This window comes from Trachinotus anak, unplaced genomic scaffold, assembly GCF_046630095.1.
Source record: "Trachinotus anak isolate AG129_WGS33_773 ecotype Australia unplaced genomic scaffold, CSIRO_AGI_Tana_v1 ptg000015l, whole genome shotgun sequence".
NCBI lineage: Eukaryota > Metazoa > Chordata > Actinopteri > Carangiformes > Carangidae > Trachinotus > Trachinotus anak.
In genome coordinates this window covers 3757205-3778613 of record NW_027273866.1, presented here as the reverse complement: position 1 = coordinate 3778613, position 21409 = coordinate 3757205, and the positions used below count along the sequence as shown (strand labels likewise).

The 21409-nt window shown below is 42.3% G+C and overlaps 1 protein-coding gene across 4 annotated transcripts in view; it reads left to right on the top strand.

The window, feature by feature from the left end:
* Nucleotides 1-20085, top strand: part of LOC139633070 (protein unc-79 homolog) — a 33427-nt gene extending 13342 nt beyond the window's left edge. For 2 of the 4 annotated variants that reach the window (XM_071498464.1, XM_071498468.1), the window contains 36 exons: nt 557-680; nt 1608-1748; nt 2205-2420; nt 2835-3062; nt 3388-3529; nt 4111-4190; nt 4298-4446; nt 4569-4726; nt 6080-6261; nt 6991-7192; nt 7333-7515; nt 8199-8267; nt 8717-9054; nt 9187-9369; nt 9550-9712; nt 10002-10151; nt 10284-11561; nt 12653-12754; nt 13199-13315; nt 13744-13846; nt 13934-14074; nt 14212-14250; nt 14378-14490; nt 14722-14807; nt 15197-15370; nt 15694-15762; nt 15852-15962; nt 17239-17343; nt 17446-17523; nt 17645-17734; nt 17861-18036; nt 18492-18675; nt 18779-18982; nt 19105-19182; nt 19280-19321; nt 19462-20085. In XM_071498464.1, the coding sequence (XP_071354565.1) occupies nt 557-680; nt 1608-1748; nt 2205-2420; nt 2835-3062; nt 3388-3529; nt 4111-4190; nt 4298-4446; nt 4569-4726; nt 6080-6261; nt 6991-7192; nt 7333-7515; nt 8199-8267; nt 8717-9054; nt 9187-9369; nt 9550-9712; nt 10002-10151; nt 10284-11561; nt 12653-12754; nt 13199-13315; nt 13744-13846; nt 13934-14074; nt 14212-14250; nt 14378-14490; nt 14722-14807; nt 15197-15370; nt 15694-15762; nt 15852-15962; nt 17239-17343; nt 17446-17523; nt 17645-17734; nt 17861-18036; nt 18492-18675; nt 18779-18982; nt 19105-19182; nt 19280-19321; nt 19462-19650 (6187 nt within the window). In that variant the 3' untranslated portion in view covers nt 19651-20085. The remainder of the gene's footprint in view (nt 1-556; nt 681-1607; nt 1749-2204; nt 2421-2834; nt 3063-3387; nt 3530-4110; nt 4191-4297; nt 4447-4568; nt 4727-6079; nt 6262-6990; nt 7193-7332; nt 7516-8198; nt 8268-8716; nt 9055-9186; nt 9370-9549; nt 9713-10001; nt 10152-10283; nt 11562-12652; nt 12755-13198; nt 13316-13743; nt 13847-13933; nt 14075-14211; nt 14251-14377; nt 14491-14721; nt 14808-15196; nt 15371-15693; nt 15763-15851; nt 15963-17238; nt 17344-17445; nt 17524-17644; nt 17735-17860; nt 18037-18491; nt 18676-18778; nt 18983-19104; nt 19183-19279; nt 19322-19461) is intronic. The other 2 variants (XM_071498465.1, XM_071498467.1) reach the window with 2 other exon arrangements.
* The last annotated feature ends 1324 nt before the right edge of the window (nt 20086-21409 follow it).

Sequence of the window (21409 nt, the reverse complement as noted above, 5' to 3'; positions counted from 1 at the left end):
CATTTTCATATCCTGCTTATTTACAGATTAAACCAAAATACTACAAGGTGTTAATTTTTGAGGTGTTGAGACAGATATATTGTAGTAAGCAAGGCTAGCTGTTACCTCACTTCTAGTCTTCATGCTATGTTAAGCTAAGCTAAGCTAATTGCACCCAGCAGTCTCCAGTAAGAATACATAGGTGCTTCGTACTTACTGCAGTTCCAACCTTCACATCTAATTCTTGTAAAAAAAAAAGCAAATAAGCATATTTCCCAAGGTGTTAAACAGTTCATTCAACCATAGTGAACATTAATCAGCCAATCACAGCCTCACAACTCTTTGGACATGCCTACCCAGACTTCACTGCTGTGCTCCTCTGCTACTTCATTTATGGAAAATGTATGCATAAATGAAACCACCCTGTGAGTAAGAAACAGAGTAGAGGCAGCGTGACAACTGTTTCACCGAATCATGACACAATAATAAAAGATGACTGCGTAACAGTGTCTGAGGATGAATTTTTGCTCCTGCCTCTCTGTATAAATGCATGAACATGAACATATTCTCCCTACAGCAAGATGTTTGATATTGAGCTGTGTCCCCTGCCTTTCTCCATGGAGGAAATGTTTGGCTTCATCAGCTGCAGATTTTCTGGCTACCCAGCGTCTGTGCAAGAGCAGGCTCTGCTGTGGTTGCATGTAAGTACTTGCACACACACACACACACACACACACACACACACACACACACACACGTCTTGTGTCCATTTCACATCCTGCGGTTCTGTCTACAGTGAGTGTGAATTGAACAGGCTGTCATAGAGTGTGAGAGCCTGGGCAGGAGCCCTGCTGAATATGAATCTGGGTCGCAGAGCAAGACTGAGAGAAATAGGAGAGATTTTGCCTTTCATCCCATATGCACTCACAGCTTGCTGCCCTGTATACATGGATCAATTTCAAGTTTTCTGTCACAACTATGATCAAGTGATTGCATTAATTTACCTTCAGTAAATAGGTCACTTTCAAATCAGACAGAGAAGTGGTGCCTGGCTTGACTCTGCAAGTCTTTCATTGCATGGTGTGGTATGTTAATGTCATATAGATAGTGAGTTTATATCTAAGTCTCAGTTCACCCAAATCATAAAGTACTTATTCCAGTGATATCTATCCATGCTTGCAGTTTTATGTCTTTTGATCAGGCTTTGACATATCCATCATTTGGCTAACCCTATACAAATGCATGTGAATAGAATTTTGTTTCTGGTGTTTAAATATGAAAAAATTACAGTTGAAATGATAATTTTCATAATTATTCTTCAGAAAAAAAAAAGAATTATAAAAAAATCGATAAAATCCACAGCCTGGCCTGTAAGTTACTCTGAGTAACTGGAGCAATATTTCTGGGAAAACACGTTTACTATTATTATTATTATTTTTAGATGTAATTATTCAATGCTTTGACCATCGTCAATTAAAATTACATTAACCTCCATTATGTTGGGAAGGTAGCTGACTTTTTAGCGCTGAATATCATTATACCTGCGAATTGTTGAGTCTGCACGGTAAGTAGAAAAATATATTTGTTGTGATTTTGGCAAATTGACTCTGTGTTTGTTTTGTTTGTAGGTGTTGTCAGAGCTGGACATCGTGGTGCCACTTCAGCTGCTGATTGGGATGTTTTCTGATGGAGTGAACTCTTTGAAGGAGCTGGCCAATCAGAGGAAGGCACGCGCCTCAGATCTGACTGGCAACACTGGGGCTCGCAGGGTGAGGAGGATTGCAATGCTAAAAAAATATTCCCAAAAAAAAAAGATATCAGGGTTCAATGCCAATTTTCACTTGTTCTTGTTTTTTCGAAAAAAAACCCACTTCACCTCTGATGTTTTGTGTTCTGTCAGACTGTCAAATGTCTGTTTAGGATGAGGATGTACACATTTCTGTGTTTCTTGGCTTCTGTTTTCTACCATTCATTGGGATGTTCTGTATGTTGCCATGGTAACTCCTAATGTCTAAATATAGCTCCCTTAAAGGGCTTAATTAAACTTGACTATGATGTAGATTTATCATTGAAATTTATAGCCAAGCAACTCTGCAGGCATGTGCTATTATCACTGGCAGTAACTTGACTGGAGGTTAAAAGACTGTCAAGAACATAAATGCTTTGAGTTTTATGGAGAAAGACATAAATTTTTCTTTACATAATGATGTGCTCTTTGCTTGTAGGTGAGCGTGGTGTCAGATCCAGGACGCCGTGGGCAGCACAACACCCTCAGCCCGTTCCCCAGCCCCTTCAGGAGCCCATTCCGCAGCCCCCTACGCTGCAGCCCCTTTAAAAACCTGGGCCATGCCACCGGCCACTGCGCTCTGGATCTGGACTGTGATGATGATGACATGAACCTCGGCTGCTTCATCCTCATGTTTGACCTCATCTTAAAGCAGGTAACTTTATTGTACCAATCTGATGAAAAATTTCTAAAATATACATATACTATATATATATATATATATATTTTATCATATTTCTAAAGGTATTAATGCCCTGCCTCTGATGCTCAATGGTGATTATATTTCTACAATATGTGTTTAAGGACTCAGTTTGTTTCTAGGTATTTGTATGGGAACAATAAAGCATCTTAATACAAACACTGCCAGAGTCTATCGCCAAAACGTATGCCAAGGATGTATACTAAAATGTTATTCAAACAATATGAACAGAGTTTACTCATTCATATAGAGAAAAGTGACACACGCAGTGCAGTGACAACAACACCCACAGGTGGGATCTTGAGATTTGTGCATCGTGCTCCATTTTTTGTTCCCCTGTTTTTATGGTCGTCTCCCCTGCTGTCCCAGATGGAGCTTCAGGACGACGGTGTGATGCTGGGTCTAGACAGCAGCCTGGGGAAGGATATCGTGGGCATTATCAACAACGTCTTCCAGGCCCCGTGGGGGGGCTCACACACCTGCCAGAAGGATGAGAAGGCCCTGGAGTGCAGCCTGTGCCAATCCAGCATCCTGTGCTACCAGCTGGGCTGTGAGCTCCTGGAGAGGTTGACCCCCCGGGAAGAGATACGTCTGGTGGTGAGACACACAGCATGGAATTTTAAGAACCAAATATAAATGAAAACTGTGCATTAATCAGGTATGGCTTTGAAATTAATGCCATGCAGTAATTCTGCCCCAAAAACACCACAGTGTGCCGGGCTGAGCTAATGTTGTTGCAGATGACATAAAGCAGAAAGTATGTTCATAAAACATGTAAATATCTGTCTCTCTTTGTTTTGGTGAACTTAGAAATATTTAAAATTGCTTGTGAATGATGCTAATGAGTATCATGGTCAGTGGGACTACTGCTGATGTGAAAATTATGAAGGGGATGTTTTGACAATAGTTCATTCTTCTGCAGGAACCCACAGATAGTTTGGAGGAAACTTTGCTGCTGCCTCAGCAAGATTTTTCCTTCGGGGCGGAGAATGGAAGCGAGGAAGGGGATAACCCAAGTGGCACACACACCGACAACCCCAGTAACCACTCTCCTGAGAACGCACGTATGTAGCAGTTCTGTACACAATGTTGTTCAAATAAAAATTGCACATCATCAAATCATTAAATGTATCAGGCAAAACTAATAAATAACAAATAATTTCACTCAGTTGTTGACAGCCAGATGAATACCAATAATCCTGTAAGGAATGCTTTAACCTTTTGGTGCATAGCCTAATTTGGTTTAGCTAATCTAAACCAACAGCTAAGCTAAACTAACATCCTAACATTTAAAAGAGTAGTTTGATTTTTTGAGAAATATTATTATGTGTTTGCTCTCTTGCTGAGAGTTATGTGAGAGGACTGATACCACTTCTTTGTCTGTACAATAAACATGTAGCTGGAACTAGCAGACAGTTACCTTACTACCAACCTACAACTAACCTGGTTCCGTCTGCCTAACAGCACCTATATCACTCACTAATTAACTAATGAACCAACTAATAAACACTTTATATCTTCTTTATTTAATCCAAAGAGTATCAGTATATTTTGCACTGTGTGTGTCATTAAACTGTGCCCTGCTGTAGTGCACAGTAACTCGACAGTCGAATTGTTTCAGATGCTACAGTCTTTTTCCTTCCAGCCATGAAGAATAACTCGGATAAGAAATTCTCCTACCAGCAGCTCCCTGTGTCTTTGAAGCTTATATACACCATCCTGCAGGTACTTGTTCTTAATAACTGAAAACTAATATGATGGAAGCATCCAGTAATGTTTCTGAGAATTATCTGAGTGGCACACATTTGAGTCAGTATCTCCTTTATATTCAGGAAATGTCCAAGTTTGAAGAGCCTGACATCTTGTTCAACATGCTGAACTGTCTGAAGATCCTGTGTCTCCATGGAGAGTGTTTGTATCTTGCCTGCAAGGATCACCCCCAGTTTTTGGCTTACATCCAGGAGAAGATGCTCATCCCGAGGTGTGTACTCGCAACTCCCCTTCTGTCACAGAAAAGGATCATATGGATGGAAATCTGTTTGCAGCTGTTGATTTATCCAACTTCTTGATGTTCATTTGTGTGTGTGTCTGTTTGTGTTTCAGTCTGTGGTCCATGCTGAAGTCAGAGTTTTGCCAGTTAGCCTCTCTGGCTGTACCTCAGCTCCTGCACGCCCTCTCTTTATCCAATGGGGCCGACATCTTCTGGAACCTCATCAACACAAATTTTAACAGCAAAGATTGGAAAATACGATTTGAAGCAGGTGAGAGACAGATTATGGCTTCCTGTAACAATGTGTGAAATTATATACTGTAAATGATACAGTATCTGCAGCTGCTGACAACCTAATGATCATGTATAGCCTCCTATTTTGATATAAACACATCTCATCGTGATGTCACTAGATCATCCTCAATGAGCTTTTATTTTCAGTTGTAATGATTTTTTTTGTGAGCAAAGTGGTTGTGGTTGTATGAATGAATTATTGGAGGAGGACCTCCTGCTTGCTTTATAATACGCTTCCTAAACCACTGCCTGCTCAAATCTTCCCCTTGTGTTGCCATGGTTACCATGTGGGTCAAACAGGCAGCAAAGGAGAATGGTGGGATTAATAAGGTTTTTCTCGCGTTATGATTGGCAGAGAAGAGCTGTATGACCTTGAGACAGAGGCAGAGGACAGGTTGTCTGGCTGCGTGGATATAGGGAAACAGGAGCAACTGAATTGACAGTTTCCCCAAATACACAGTAAATATTTCTTAGGTGGTGAAAAGTTATTAGCTTTTTGTGTATATAAATCCCTTGGGACATAAAATAAATTCAGTTTTTCGATCTTTCCACCTGGTAAAATGTTGCGTCACTCTGTCTGGTTGTTTTGCTGTTGATCTCTATCACGAGCACGAGCACTTACAAATATTTTTATATTTTTTCATTAGCACTGTTGAAACAGATAATTGTATAATTGTGGGTGTAAATCATGCAAAAATGCCTATTTCTCTGATACTCATTGCTCTGGCATGTCTCTTCATGCCCACCCTGACACCTAGTGGTCAAAACTAGGTGTTACACATCAGCCCAGTGTGGGTGAGAGTTTATGGATTTCAGAATAAAGTGTCTATTTTTAGATTATAATCTCAGTCATAATAAATAAGGACAACAACTTTAGAGGAAAGATGCTCTTTGAAATGACTGAATGCATTTTTATTTAATTTCACACACAGGGGATACGGGACATTGTGTTATCAGAGTGATAACAGTGTGTAACAAATTAATAAATAATTAATAAAAATCATACATTTGCATGATGATACACAGTGTAGCGATACATGTAATTCAAACACATTTTCAGTAGATTGTATATTATTTATATATTTCTTATCTAATTTCTTAGCTTAACAAACAAAATTCATATTATTTCACCCATGCATGATGTGACAAATATGATATAGAAGTAGTATCTCAGTAATGCATGAACTTATCTTCATCCGTGATCTCATTGCTGCATCTGTTTATGATATCACGGTAATTATGGGAGGACATCTGGCAGCTCAGTTGCCTCATCCCATTGTACAATCTGTCTGTGTTGCTGATGATGTGCTCTTGTTCTGTTCATTCCCAGTTGAGAAGGTAGCGGTGCTGTGTCGTTTCCTGGACATCGGCGCAGTGACAAAAAACCACTTGTTGAAGTATTCCCTGGCCCACGCTTTCTGCTGCTTCCTGGCTTCTGTGGAGGACGTCAACCCAGCTGTGGCCACACGAGCCAGACTGCTACTGGACACCATCAAGAGGCCGGCCCTGCAGGTGACCTGTTCACACAGAAGCTGTACAAAGATGTGTTTATCACATAGAGGAAATTTGGGAGCAGAAACACTTAAAACACAAGGGGGGCCAAATCTAAGAGTTATTCTCATTATTACTAAATCTCATGGGTAATGTTTGTGTCCCCCTGCACCATAATTTACATCTGGAAATTCTCATCACATTCCATAGATTTAAACTCTTTTATTGACTCTGGAGCATTGATATTTGAGCATTATCGAACTACATGTCATATTTATATGCATTCACATAGATTGCAATGCTCTTCAGCCAGTTTACTGGTCTTTTTCCTGAAAGAAAATAAAAACGTATCTATATAAACTTCTGGCGTGCATCAGTCAGAAACTGATAAGTGGATATACATATGGCTCTGATATTATTGGAGAAGTATTGGAAAAAAGCACATTGGATAATTTACAATTCATGTTAAGGATGCAAATAATGATTATTTGCATTATCAATTAATCTGCTGACTATTACATTAATTTTTTAACTGCTCTCAAAAAATACCCATCACAATTTCTCAAAGCCCTCATTACCGTAAAATAATTTTCCTTTACTCTATTTAAGATTGTAGATTTCAGAGACTGGAACCATTAAAACTTGGGCAAAAATTACTTTATCAATTATCAAAATAGATGCTCATTAATTTTCACTGTGTGTGAAGTCGTACATGCTCTGCTTTGTATTCATATGTTGTGTATTTTGTAGGGCCTGTGTCTGTGCCTGGACTTCCAGTTTGACACTGTTGTGAGGGATCGGCCAGTCATCCTCAGCAAACTCCTGCTGCTGCACTTCCTGAAGAAAGACATTCCTGCTCTTAGCTGGGAGTTTTTTGTCAACCGCTTTGAAACATTATCTCTGGAGGCCCAGTTACACCTGGACTGCAACAAGGAGTTCCCTTTCCCTACAAGTATGTAGAGTCCATGTCCCCATTCACATTTTTACCCCTGCTTCCCCTCCACTTCCATTTTCTTGATATAATATTTGTTTAACAAAAACACCACAGCCTAATAGAGCTCCACACTTAATTTACAACCTTTGTTTTTACAGCCATAACAGCTGTACGAACAAATGTAGCCAACCTCAGTGATGCAGCATTGTGGAAGATACGACGGGCCCGTTTCGCCAGGAATCGGCAGAAGAGTGTGCGTTCGCTCCGAGACAGTGTGAAGGGAGGGACGGCTGAGTCTAAACGGGCATTTTCTCTCCCTGAGTCGCTGAGCAACCGACTTCGTGAGTAGCACAGACCAGCCAGTCTGTCTGTCAGCTGGGATTTTAACCTGTGTCACTTTCATTCGGTCTGAGGTCAAACAGTGTTTGCAAATACCTGAAACATATTTAAATGCCTCATTAGTGGGATGTTAAACATGATATTATAAAGGCAAACCATAACTATATCATATCTGTTCCTGACACTGCCTATTTTCTATCCCTTGTAGGTGAAACCGATGCTATTTTTAATTGCAAATGCTATTCGACCAAAGCCTGGTCATATTTTCCTAATGTTTCTCTCCTCACTTGTTTGTCCCCAACTTTCATTTCACTTGACTGTCTACATACTACTTTGTTTAAAATAGGAGGACCCCCCCACCCCCCACCCCCCCCCAACCGCCCCCCCGCCCCCCCCCCCCCCCACCCCCCCCTCTACCCCAACCACATGACTTTCATTTTGCCTTTTGCTCTGCACAGAAGACTGTCTGAGTTTCTGGCAGATGTTTCTTGTGTTGGCCTCAAATATGATGTGGTTGTTGGATATTTGTGATAATCCAAAATGCCTTCAATCTTTGGTACACTTTTGTAGTTTTTGTGTGTTTTTGTGTGTGCATGTGTCAGATGGTGACAAAGCCCAGACATGTGTCCTGTGCTACCTCCCCTGTACATTGTCCTAAATTGTGTTCTTCATATGTGGTTTTTAGCTCTAAGGCTTACGAGGCAAGAGCAGTCTGCCCCGACACTGGGAGATATGATAGAGAAAGTCCTGCCAGGTAAATAACAACCCAAATCTGAAACATGCAGCATTACTCTTCATAATCATATCATATTGGAGGAAAAGTACAGTATGACAACCGATAAAGCTTACACGTGGAAATATGAAATGGAATATGAAAAAGCAATGTTTGCTCTGTGGTGACAGTCATTGTTTTTTCATCCTGCCTTCAGGCTTACACTAATTCTGACTGTGAAAAGAGTGAAACTAAAAAAAAACAAAAAAACACTCTTGCTAACAGCTAGCAGGTCATGTTTTGTGTTTACCCTGTTTACATATTCCATGAACATGTTGCACTGATGTATGTATACTGCATGATGCTGTCTCCACCTCTCTTGACACAGAGAAGTAGATGGGAGAGTTGACTCCCCCTCACCCAACTCTGCCTTGTTACCTTCCCCCTGCTCATGCACCCTTCCCTCTCCCCACCCTCTCCCCTGTCTGCAGCACGTTTCCTCCCTCACTTTAACCCTGACGCTTCAGCCCCTCTTGCAGGCCAGACCCCGTCTCCTGAGGATGACACCATCATCAGAGACCTGCTTCCGGAGGACGCCGGCATAGATCACCAGACAGTTCACCAGCTGATCATGGTGCTCATGAAATTCATGGCCAAAGACCAGAGTAGTGCCGAGTCCGACATCGGCAGTGCCAAGGCTTTCAACACTGTGAAGCGTCACCTGTATGTGCTGCTGGGCTATGACCAGCAAGAGGGCTGCTTCATGATCGCACCTCAGAAGATGCGCACCTCAACCTGCTTCAACGCTTTCATCGCTGGCATCGCACAAGTACTAAAATATATGCTTATAATCACTTCTGTGTTTATTGCTGGAGCTTTACTGGTGCAGTTTAGTGGTATATTGTGAGGAATACACCTTTACAACATACATGCAAATGACCTGAAATGCTCATTCTTTCAGGTGATGGACTACAACATAGGTTTGGGGAAGCAGCTGCTCCCTCTGGTGGTCCAGGTGTTGAAGTACTGCACGTGTCCCCAGCTGAGACACTATTTCCAGCAGCCGCCTCGATGCTCTCTCTGGGCCCTGAGGCCACACATCAGACAGATGTGGCTCAAAGCCCTGCTAGTTATCCTGTATAAGGTACTCTTGGAATTATTCTGTATCAGTATGATTTCATTGCATTTGGTATTATTCATTCAGTCTGATAGATAACAGCTGAATCTTGCTGTTACATATTTTATTTATAGTTTATGATATGCATACAGAATGAGGTACAAAGTTAGACATCATGAGCTTGTAATATTTTCCTGTCATCCACAGTACCCTTACAGAGACATGGAGGGCAGTAAAGTGGTCCTCCATCTAATCCACATCACTATCAACACGCTCAATGCCCAGTATCACAGCTGTCGTCCCCACGCTACAGCAGGACCCCTCTACAGTGACAACTCCAACATGAGCCGCTACAGTGAGAAGGAAAAAGGTGATGCAAAATAAAGATTGTTGTTTATCTCAGCAGATGTCTATGATGGCTTTAGTTTGATTAATAAATGTATTATTTATTACAATAACCTTAAGACTTGCTTTTGAAGTATTTGCACATTTAGGTGGAATTATTTTAGTTATACAACTCAGTATAGTATTTTTAAGAATAAAATTACTTTATATCTACATACCTTGTTGATGATAATATTGCAATAAAAATGATACTATTATATATGCAACATAAGGGCAGTATTGATGTTAATTCGCCATATTTTTCTCCACTTTAGAAGAGGACAGTGTATTTGATGAGTCAGATGTCCATGACACTCCGACTGGTGCTGCTAACAAGGAGTCACAGACCTTCTTTGCTCGCCTGAAGAGGATTGGTGGCAGCAAGTCTGTGAAGTACCAGCCGGTAGAGCTGAATGCCAAAAAAAGTAAGAAGCAGAGGCTTCCAGAGTCAAGTGTAGTATTACAGCCCATCGATTGAATCTTTTTCAGCACAGCAACATATTTTATAACAGGAGGCTTTCACTGGGATTAAGTCTTGTTTTTTTTCTGTGTGTCAGGTGAAATTGAGCTGTCAGAGTACCGTGAAGCCAGCGCCCTTCAGGACAGCATTCTGCACTGTGTGAGGGAGGAGAGCACCAGGAAGAAGCGGCTGCAGGCCATGCACAAGCAGAAGTCTCTGGACATTTCCAACACAGACTCGATCCTCTTCAATCTCGACGAGCACAGACGCAAGTCATGCATTGATCGCTGCGACATGCAGGTGCCCCCTGTGGTCCTGCCCCCATCTTCGGGCACGTCCTATGGCAGACATCACGGCAAAGGATCCTCGGATGGGTCTTCGGTTCGGGTGGAGGCCAGCGATCCCGTGGACCGGCGAGGCTCTCGAGGGGGCCACTCCGACATCTCCAAACCTGTCATCCCTGAGGTCCGCCTCAGCTGCATGGAGACCTTTGAAGACAAGCTGGACCAGGGCTCCTTAGTGGGCTCAGCTCAGGGAAAAGAGGACCAAGACCTCATTGATCTCTCCTCTGACTGCACCTCAATTCCAGAGAAACACTCACTGCTCTCCATGTCCGACAGCGACTCCTTGGTGTTTGAACCGCTGCCTCCACTGAGGATTGTGGAGAGTGATGAGGAATTTGATCTTAACACCATCATAAGCTCCAAGTTCAATGGGAGTCCAAAGGTTTCCACTTCCCCTGCCAGCAGTAACACCTTACGACTGTCTCCAGTGGTTCAGGTGAGTGTGGAGGACTGCTCCAGTGACAAAAAGACCCCAGATGTTCTGGTGGGAGAGGGAGGCTCCGTGCAACCGTTCATGGAAAAGAGGCCAAACCGTGTGACTCCCAGCACCTCTCTGGAGCTTCCCGACCGGCCAGAATATGTCTGCCATGAAAGCCCCATGACACTGAAGCAGAAAAGAGACCTGCTGAGGAAGACCCCACATGTGCCTGACACCTCTTTAGATGACACGTCTGTGGCCCCTGAAGAAGTGAAGAGCGGAATGGGACCTGGGGCAAGTCCCTCTGGGAGGACCATCTTCTTGGACATCCCAGAAGATAAAGCAGAGCCCTTTTCCTCACCAGAGAAAAGCAACAGCAACGATGAAGAAGAGGATGGTGATGATGAAGAGGATGACGACATGGGCGATGACGTGGACAGTGACACCAAACCTGACGATGCAGACGACAATGACGAGGCAGAGTTTAAAATCCAGATTGTTCCGCGGCAACGGAAGCAGAGGAAGATAGCCGTCAGTGCCATCCAGAGGGAATACCTGGACATCTCGTTCAACATGTTTGACAAGCTGGGTGGTGAGCAGACCACAGAAACCGGTAAGAGGGAGGGACAGTTCAGTGCTCATTTAGAGATCTGGTTGCATGGGCACATCGTGGAAAATTTCTACTTTACTACCGTGCCGTTCATGTGATGTGTAATTTGTTTCAAAATATTTTCAGCTGATATCTAGGATTTGAGACTCCTAATTCAATACATTTCAAATGCATAGTAATGAAAATTTTAATTTGTACTAAATTGGTTGAAGGCGTAAATTTAAACTGTAGTGATTTTTAAATAAACATCAAGGACGACAACAGAATTGTGCAGGTTTTGGGACATTTACCACAAATAGTGTATACTCTATGGCACAGCAAACATTACAACATGAAAAACTAATTACCAGACTCTATAAACTTGTGTTATCAAAATGTAAGTGTTAATCAGTCTGCCATCAATCTGCAATTAAATTGCACTACCATACTATTACACTGGTACTGGTATTATACAAGTTTGAAGAGTCTTTTTTTTAGATTTTCATATATAATTCCAAACCAGATTATGGCTTTCTAGATTGCTTGGAAAAATGTGTCCAAAATCATGCGCTCAGTCATGGACAGTATAAATGTAAAGTATACATGATTTCTAGGTAGGAACTAAAACACTGATATGTTCTTTTAGATTTAGGGATACAAAGTGTGCACCTGACTCAAATTTTTCCCTGACCAACCGCTCCAGCCGTGTGGTGTCCTGTGGTGTGTTTTCTATGTATGTGTTCACTTTTTCCATCATACAAACACACACGGGTACTTCAAAAGACAGAATCAATACTTTGAACTAATTAAACTAGAACCTGAAGAGCAAGGCAAAATTTAATTTCATATTTGAAAAAAAAAAATTGTGAAATCTGTTTAATCTGCAAACAGAGATCTTCTGATGGTGGTGAGGTTATGTAACAAAGCACTAAATTTCACATAATATGTAATGTGATTAAATTAGCACTAAATAGACTCTAACTACTGCAACCTACCAATGATGGTAGACATTACAGCAACATTATTGCTGATTATTATTGGAAAACTGCTGGCATATAATGGCATATATTCTGATGCCAATGCCCTGCCCATCATTCACCCATATTGCCTTGCAGATCACAAAGTTCTGTCTACATTGGAAAAGCCACGAGAATCTGCCTCAGCCCCAACGCTTGAAGCTGCTATGCCTGAAACAAGCCACCGCTCTTCAGTATCAAGTAGGATGCAAATACTTTATTACATAATCTCTTTATGAACTTCAATAGAACTGACTGTTGTGGTTGTCACAAAGAAGGCCTTAATATTTCTATATGTTACTTGTGTGCATATATATTACCTGTAGTTTCTGTATTTTTCTCATTGCAAATTATTTTTTTATTTTATATTGGAGCTATAAATATGATATAAATATCACATAATATAATTTGACATCTTAATCATAGAACCAATAAAATTTCTAAGAACAGAGAAAACCCCCATCTAATAATTAATGAATCTATTTTCTAATTACTTTCACTCTAAAGTGACCATCTTTGTTGTCATATGAGTGTCTTCCCTATTTCCATGTTACCATACACACACTTCTCGTTGGGAAAGCTGGAGTGAGTTCAGCAGGTACTTTAACGCAGGTGTTGTTCTCTGTATCTATATCTGACCTTCAGCTCAGTACCGTCAGGTGAAGCGCGGCTCTCTGGGCGCTCTGACCATGAGCCAGCTAATGAAGAGACAGCTGGAGCATCAGTCCAGCGCGCCACACAACATCAGCACCTGGGAAACGGGTCAGTTGCTTTAGACATCCCTTTATTCCATAATGACCTCTTGAGGAGGTATATGGATATAGTGACACATGTAAGAAGACAAAAGGAACAAAAATAAATTCAGTGGAAAGTGACACTTATTGGCCAGTAATTGAAATCAAACTCTGGGCAAATACAATATAATTAGGAAGACAGACTTTGCAAGATTGATTATCCCCTCGTTATTTTGAGTGTTAAATAATTTACTGTTTGATTAATCTTTTTCTCTCATTTTTAAAATAAGGAAAAAAAAATAGTGATCAATGGTGAGCTCTCTATACAGTCTAAATACAGTCTTGGAACAGAATGCAGTGGCCTAAATATCTCTTCTTTGAGATTGTTAGAATATGACAAGTGCACAATATATTGTATCTAGTAACTGAGTCTGAACCGATATTCTTCCTCTGCAGGTCCCACGAAAACCAGTCTGCTCTCTGCACCAAGCACAGTAAGCATGTTTGTCCCTGCGCCTGAAGAGTTCATTGATGAGCAGCCTACCACAATGTCTGACAGGTGAGGGAATCAGTCGACAGCTATATGCTATACTATACGTCATCTTAATGCTTTAACCAGCCTGTGTGAAATTCTGTGATGCCCCAGGTGTCGGGACTGTGCAGCAGTGCTGGAGGAATACGACGAGGAGACTCTCAGCCTCGCAGTGGTTGTTCTCTCCATGTTCATCCACCTCAGCCCTGATTTGGCTGCTCCAATGCTTCTCGACATCATGCAGTCTGTGGGCAGGTACAGCCGCTCCAATAACCGTCCTGCAATCTCCATCCACACAGCACTTCACCGTTAAATGAAGTTTCATAACTCGCCCGTAGAACTCATGCATAATTCATCCTGGAGTCCTAATCCACTGCTTTAACTGCTTTCAGGTTGGCATCTAGTGCCAATTTTTCTGGACAAGCTGAGAGGTATGAGACATTAAAGCTGTCAAACCGGTGCGCTCAGATACTCACTGTGCTTATAGATGAGTTTAATAATAGATGTGAAGTGTGACTGCCTGTCCAACTCAGACATTCTCCCTGTGATGTTTTGCAGTATGTTGATCCCAGGGAATGTAGCAGGTGTAGCCAAGCAGTTCCTGCGCTGTATGTTTCACCAGCTGGCCCCTAATGGCATCTTGCCCCAACTCTTCCAGAGTAACATCAAAGGTCTGCTCATACCACTGACTACTAGACTCAAAACTCCTTGAAATTTGCCTGCACTACTTCTATAGAGACTTATAGCATGTCATAGCTGCTCATTTCTGTGTGTGTTTTGACCTTGTTCAATATTTTGAAACATTCTTATTTTCTTTACATATTTAATTTAATTTAAAGGCTAACTTAATAGGTCCCAACTAGACATTCGCTTTGTTCTTTTCTATCTTTCTTTTTGTGCAGATGGAAGTTTTCTGCGAACACTTGCATCTTCACTGATAGATTTCAATGAACTGAGCTCTGTTGCTGCCCTCAACATGCTGCTTGAGGTAGGATTTTCCTTCACGTGTCTGTTTTGAGTCTCTCAACCAGCAGGAGGAGCTCTTGTCAAAGCAGTAGCTTTTATGGTCCCGGCTACATGTGGAGCATAAGCCCATCTAAAACAACACATCATCGGGGCATTCAAGAAAACCTGCCTTACCCTGCACCACTGTACCACTTTATTGTTATTGTAAAGCTAAATAATTGACACAGATAATAACCCATTCATGCATGAGCCCATCCAAGCAATCATGTGTGCTTCAGTGTCCTAAATCCCCCGCTCTCATCATGAGCATTGCGATTGATCAGGACCGAACGATCACTTAAATGGAAATATCTTCGCTTATAGAATTTCATTATATAAGCCTGTCATGGTTTGTGCCTCTGTGCCCTCCAGGGCTTGAACAACAAGAAGAGTCTGCCAGCAGGGGGCACAATGCTGCACTGCCTGGACAACATTGCCACCTTCATGGAAGCTCTCCCCATGGACTCTCCTAGCAACCTGTGGACGACCATCTGCAACCAGTTCCAGACCTTCCTCACAAAACTGCCCTCTGTGCTTCCTCTGAAGGTAGATATCGACTCTTCCGTTCACTTAGTCATGGTCTGATATGGTTTAATGTGATTATGGCGAGAGGAAAAAGCATTTAGCAGTGCCCTTGTTGGGTTCAGTAGGATAGAATCTTAAAATTGTAATTGATTTGACTCTGACGCTTTTGACCTTAGAGGTCAAATTAGTCTGTACTCTAATCAATTTCTCACTGCAGACAAATTTAAAACACCAAGTTCAGGACCATGGATATGCACCATGCAATAATTTTAAACTTTTGCTCTTTAAAACCTACTGGCAGTTTTGATTTCTCAACATTTTTTGCAATCTGTATGTTTCATTAGTGCCCCATGGATTCCAGCTTGAGGATTATCATTTGTCTGCTGAAAATCCCAACCACAAATGCAACCCGGGTAAGCCCAAGGCCGAATTTTACACACTGATTTGTCCAAATCCTGGTCTTTAACACTTATCACTTTTTTTCTGCTCCCCCATTCTACAGAGCCTCCTGGAGCCCTTCTCTAAGTTGCTGAGTTTTGTCATCCAGTATGGCATGTTCAGTCTCTCCTACCTCGTAGAACTATGCGGACTGTGTTACAAAGCTTTCAACAAGGTACTCTTGACTGTCTTTACACTACATCATTCTATTTAGTAGACATAGAATTTAATATGTCGGAATAAAACATGTGCTGACATCTGGAATTTAATGCAGGCAGTGTTGAACGAGTTAAACCTTTTAAACTAATCTGCAGTGTTAAAAATGTTGAGCTTCTGCTCGCAGGCCTCCCGCTCATCACTCTTTTGGTGTTACACCTACTTCCCTGACTCTACAGTCAGCCAGAAATGTGCCCACATGTCACAGATGATTAAGTAGGCAATCAGCCAGTATTGATTAATATGATTAGTTGGTGTGCTAGGGCCGAGGATGTATGGTGTGTTTCAGAGTGGCTGTCTCAGACAGAGATGGAGCCAGGGCTGTCTGCACTGTTTGGCGAGATGGATCCTCGGTCCTCCACCACTGTCAACGCTGCATGCTTTATGTCTCCTGCAGTATTGATTTTCTACACCCTCTTTAATTTCTCACCGTATAATATCCGCTTTTCAAAACCCAGAGTCACTATGAGCAATTGCTTTTGGAACCTGTCTTGTGCAGTTGTTTTATGGCGAGGTGAGGTTTCTGGGAAGTGCCGGGAGGATTTTTCAGCCAGTTATCTTTGGGGGTCAGCTTTTAAGGACACAAAGTCAGATCTGCTAAAGTTTGTCACACCATACACCATTTGTCACAGCAGCACTGCACCGTATGCCAAATGCGACTGGGCCCTCTAGCTTAAGAGCAGACTATGATTTGCTATTTACCAAACGGACATGCTCCATTAACTTTTAATTATGAGAGTGCCGTGTACAGGTATGCACGTTAACAAGCCACACAGTGAGAAATGTCAGGAGCGGCTCTGCATTCTGTAGCCTGTGCCTGCGCCCAACATAAGCAAACATGACTGCATAGGGAAAGAGAGAGGCAAAGTGGAAGCCAGAAGATGACAGTGTGGTTTGTAAACAGGCAGCTGGGCTTTGTGTGGAAGGGATGAACAAAGAGAGCAGCCTGTCCTCAGGGAGGGAGAAGGCAGCCTGACAGCCTCATCTGAGCTGCCTGGGACTCTGGGAGGAGAGATCTGGACTGGCCTAAATCTACTCCTCAGCTTCACTATTCTCTGTCTATTCTCTGTCTCCCTGCCTCCCCTCCCTCCCCTCTCGCTGCCTGTCCTTCCCCCTCTATTCAGGCTACAGAGTTTATGCTCTCCTCGCAGCATGAGTAAGGGAGAGTGATAATAGAAAAAGGCAGTCTTGCTGCATCAGTACATTTACTCCACTCTCTATCTCCTCACATCCAGGAGAGAGATAAGTTCTACATGTCTCGCATTGTGGTGTTAGAGCTTCTGCAGGCTCTCAAGTTCAAGTCTCCTCTGCCTGACACAAACTTGTTACTGCTGGTCCAGGTAAAAATACCATTTTATACATTTAAGTTTGACGCGGATCAAATACATCACAGTGTTCTCTCCTAAATGCAGTACTAAAACCTGTATGGTGGAATTTGTCAGTTCGTTTGTGCAGACATCGGTACACGGCTAGCAGAATCCACCATCATCCAGAAGCACATGATCCTGACGCTGCCGGGGGTAAGACTTTAGCAGCTTTGTGTTTGGATCGTATTAAACTCAGCCTCGTAAAACAGCAGGACATAAAGACAGACCCCGTTGTGATTCCTCCTAAAGGATAAACTGTTTTTGTTCTCCATAGTGCACAACTGCAGCAATGGAGTGCATGAGGCAATACATAAGTGAGCTCCTGGACTTCATTGCAGATATGCACACACTAACTAAACTTAAAGTAAGTCTTGTTCTTCATGTGAGTGCCACGTGTACATATACACATATACGTATTTTATCATATGTTTTACACCTTTCTCTGTGTTCTTCAGTTTTATCTTTCTCTTACTCCAAATCTGTTATTCAGAGCCATATGAAGGCTTGCTGTCAGCCGCTGCATGAGGACACTTTCGGAGGGAACCTGAAAGTGGGCTTGGCACAAGTCGCCGCCATGGAGATCAGCAAAGGCAATCACCGTGATAACAAAGCTGTTGTCCGTTATCTTCCCTGGCTTTATCATCCTCCATCCACCATGCAACAAGGGTAAGAATGACAAAACCACAGACAAGTTTAGTAATGTTTCTATGACTTAAAGGGCCGGTTAGTTTCCTAGATTCTGAGATACGTGATTGGATGGAATTTGGTTTGTGGTGTTTACAGAATTAAAAAATACATAAAAACAGATTCATCTCTCTCCCCTGTTTTCTGAATAATTCACAGACCTTTCTGTCAAAAGTTTTTATTTGAGCTACTCTAACAAAAAGTATTTACAGTGTGCTGGGGAAAAACTCGCACAAATAAAACCAAAACTGTCTTGATCACTAAACACAATACCACTAGAAATAAATGAGAATATATGTTTTTATTAAATAATTTAAGGGAATCAGACTCTAAAATTATAGCTAATGGTGAGATGTGTATAATCCTGAGAAATATGAGAATAATATTTTGGAGAATATATTGTGAGCTCATTTGTAAAACTGAATTTTATTTTTCAGGCCAAAAGAATTCATCGAGTGTGTGTCCCACATCCGACAGCTGTCCTGGCTTCTTTTGGGCTCCTTGACACACTGTGCCCTGCACCAGGGCTCCACCTCCTGCATGCCCATCCCTCTAGATGCTGGCTCCCACATCGCAGATCATCTTATTGTCATCCTCATTGGCTTCCCAGAACAGTCCAAGGTCTGGCAGATACAAATCCCTTCTAATGATCCCGCCTAAGAGGCGTTAATATGATCTATAATCACCTCACTGGCCTTTCCTGTTTTGGTCTTGATCTCCCCAGACGTCGGTGCTGCACATGTGCTCTCTGTTCCACGCCTTCATGTTCGCCCAGCTCTGGACCATTTACTGTGAACAGGCAGCTGCTGCTCCATCCCTGCAGAACCAGAACCAGACAGAGTTTTCTTCCAGCGCCATCCTCACTGGCCTCGAGTTTTGGAGTCGGGTTACACCCAGCATCCTGCAGCTCATGGCCCACAATAAAGTTGTGAGTGCTCTGCCCTCTTTTCCACCAAAGATCCAACTAGGAATTTGAAATCTGAAATGAGCAAATGAATTCTCTTTGAGTTGTACAGTAGATGAATTTGAATTTTGACTATTTTCTCTCAGATGGTAGAGATGGTGTGTCTTCATGTCATTAGTCTGATGGAAGCCCTGCAGGAGTGCAACTCAACCATATTTGTCAAGGTTTGCTATAAGTCTAATACTTTTTCCACATGAATAATATGTGATCACCTTAACAGTTAGCCTAACAGAACTTCTCCATGTTCATTCCTCTCTTTAGTTAATTCCTATGTGGCTACCCATGATTCAGTCAAACCTTAAGGTAAGGCCTTTAAAAAGCTTTCTGCCATTACTGATACAGATTAATATTAATATAATATCATTAATATCATCAAGTAACTATTGACTTTTTAGATGATTTCAAACTAATATGTTGTTGTTTTCTCTTCTTTTCTTTGTTAGCATCTGTCTGCGGGGCTGCAGTTGCGTCTCCAGGCCATCCAGAACAGGGTGAACCACCAGTGTCTGCAGGGCCAGTCACCCGGAGCGCCTCCGTTTGCTCTACGCAAATGGCTGCAGTGCACCCAGTTCAAGATGGCTCAGGTGGAGATCCAGTCATCTGAGGCTGCCTCACAGTTCTACCCCATGTGATCTACTCACATCGGGGTCACATCGGGGTCATCTGTGTCCTTAGACCTGCATGCATCTGCAATGGGCTGAACCCGCTGACCAAAAAAAAGGACTTTTACATGAACTGATGCTGTGTGGGATTCATTTGGAGTGAATCGTTCAGCACCTTTAGTATTATACCTGAATATGTACAGTAAATCTATGCTATTTTAAAGTACTAATACTGGAGATAATTAAAGGTATGGTAGGCGTGTGTGGGATAATTGTATCAGGTGCCTAACTGTTGTATTCAACAGATTTGAAGAGAATTTCTATAGACCCATGTTATTAATAGTGAGGGTCTGAAGGCAAACGCTTGTTGAACCTTAGGTATGATCACTCTGTGACATTGAGATTCTTTTACTTTTTAAGTTGCTTGGTTCCAAACTGGATAATAAAAGTATGAGTTTTTCTAAATGTTGAGACACTGTCATTTCACATGAATCGCCGACCCCTTCAAAATTCAAATGTGACATTTACTGGTCTTTGATGTCCTGACCTGACTGATGTGGAAAATGTCCAGTTTACCATAATGCAGATGGCAGAGCGATAAAATCGGCTTGGTTTTTTTTAGTCCTCTGGACGAGAAACTGAACCTCAGGTGTCTCCGGGAAAATAACATGACATGCATTACCCAGCTCCCGTCTGAGATCCTTGTCAGACTGTCAGTCATGCTGCCTTTTGCCATCAGAGCTCAAATCGATCAGAGGCCAATCTGAGTTGCAGCAGCAGCTTTGTAACTCGATAAGGTGGAGCCAGACATTGGAGGTAAACAAGACTATTTTGGTTGTGCCCCCCTCCCTGCCCCAAAGTGGAAAGCCCCCCCCCCTCCGCCTCGTTCTCCATCCCACCTCATTGGCAGCAGCGAAACAGATTGGCCCACGCATATACCAAGCAAACACAATTACCTTTGGCCTAATGTGGTTTGTTGTGATTAAGCATTGTTGTGAGGTCTAACCGCATTACCACGAAGCTCTTGTCTGAGAATAACAGATGACATGACAGCAGGGCTAGAAAGCCGAACAGCACATTAATCTTTGTTTTGATCTTCACTGCTGCAAGGATTTCATTATCAAGCTTTAAGATGAATTAAATCTGATGATATAAATGTATTCTACAAGAGACAATTGGTTTAATGGACAAAATTTTGCCAAATTTTATTTGCATACATAAATATATATATATATATATATATACAGCTTTTTAGTCAATGCATGTATAAGAGGACCCATGTTGAGAGGTGTGTGCCAAATGACTCACTAATATAATGATATCACACAATGTGACCAATGAACACACACACACACACACTCCCCGGTGACCCCAAACTAGCTGAATCAGGCTGCAGTGCCCCTTCTCATCAACCTCTAGTCTTAGCTCATCAAAGAGCCCCTCTCCTGCTGTGTGCCTCTGTGTGCGTGAGTGTGTATTAAAGTGATGCTGGATGCAGGTGTGTATGTGCATAGGTGTGTGTGTGTGTGTGTATGTGTGTGTGTGTGTGTTTAATCAAGTCCCCCTTGCTCTTGGGTTGCATCTGTCAGCCACTGCCACCGTTGTGATCGTTTGAACTCGCAGCCCTTTTCGAAAGAACCTCTCTCATTAGCAGTAGCTTATGTAATCAGTGTCCCACAGGTATCCAGCACTTTCCCCGCCCCTGCCTGCCTGCCTGCTGCCTCCTGGAGGACCATATGGGAGAGCGCTGACCTGATGAGCAGGCAGCTGGAGGTACTGAGGGTAATTA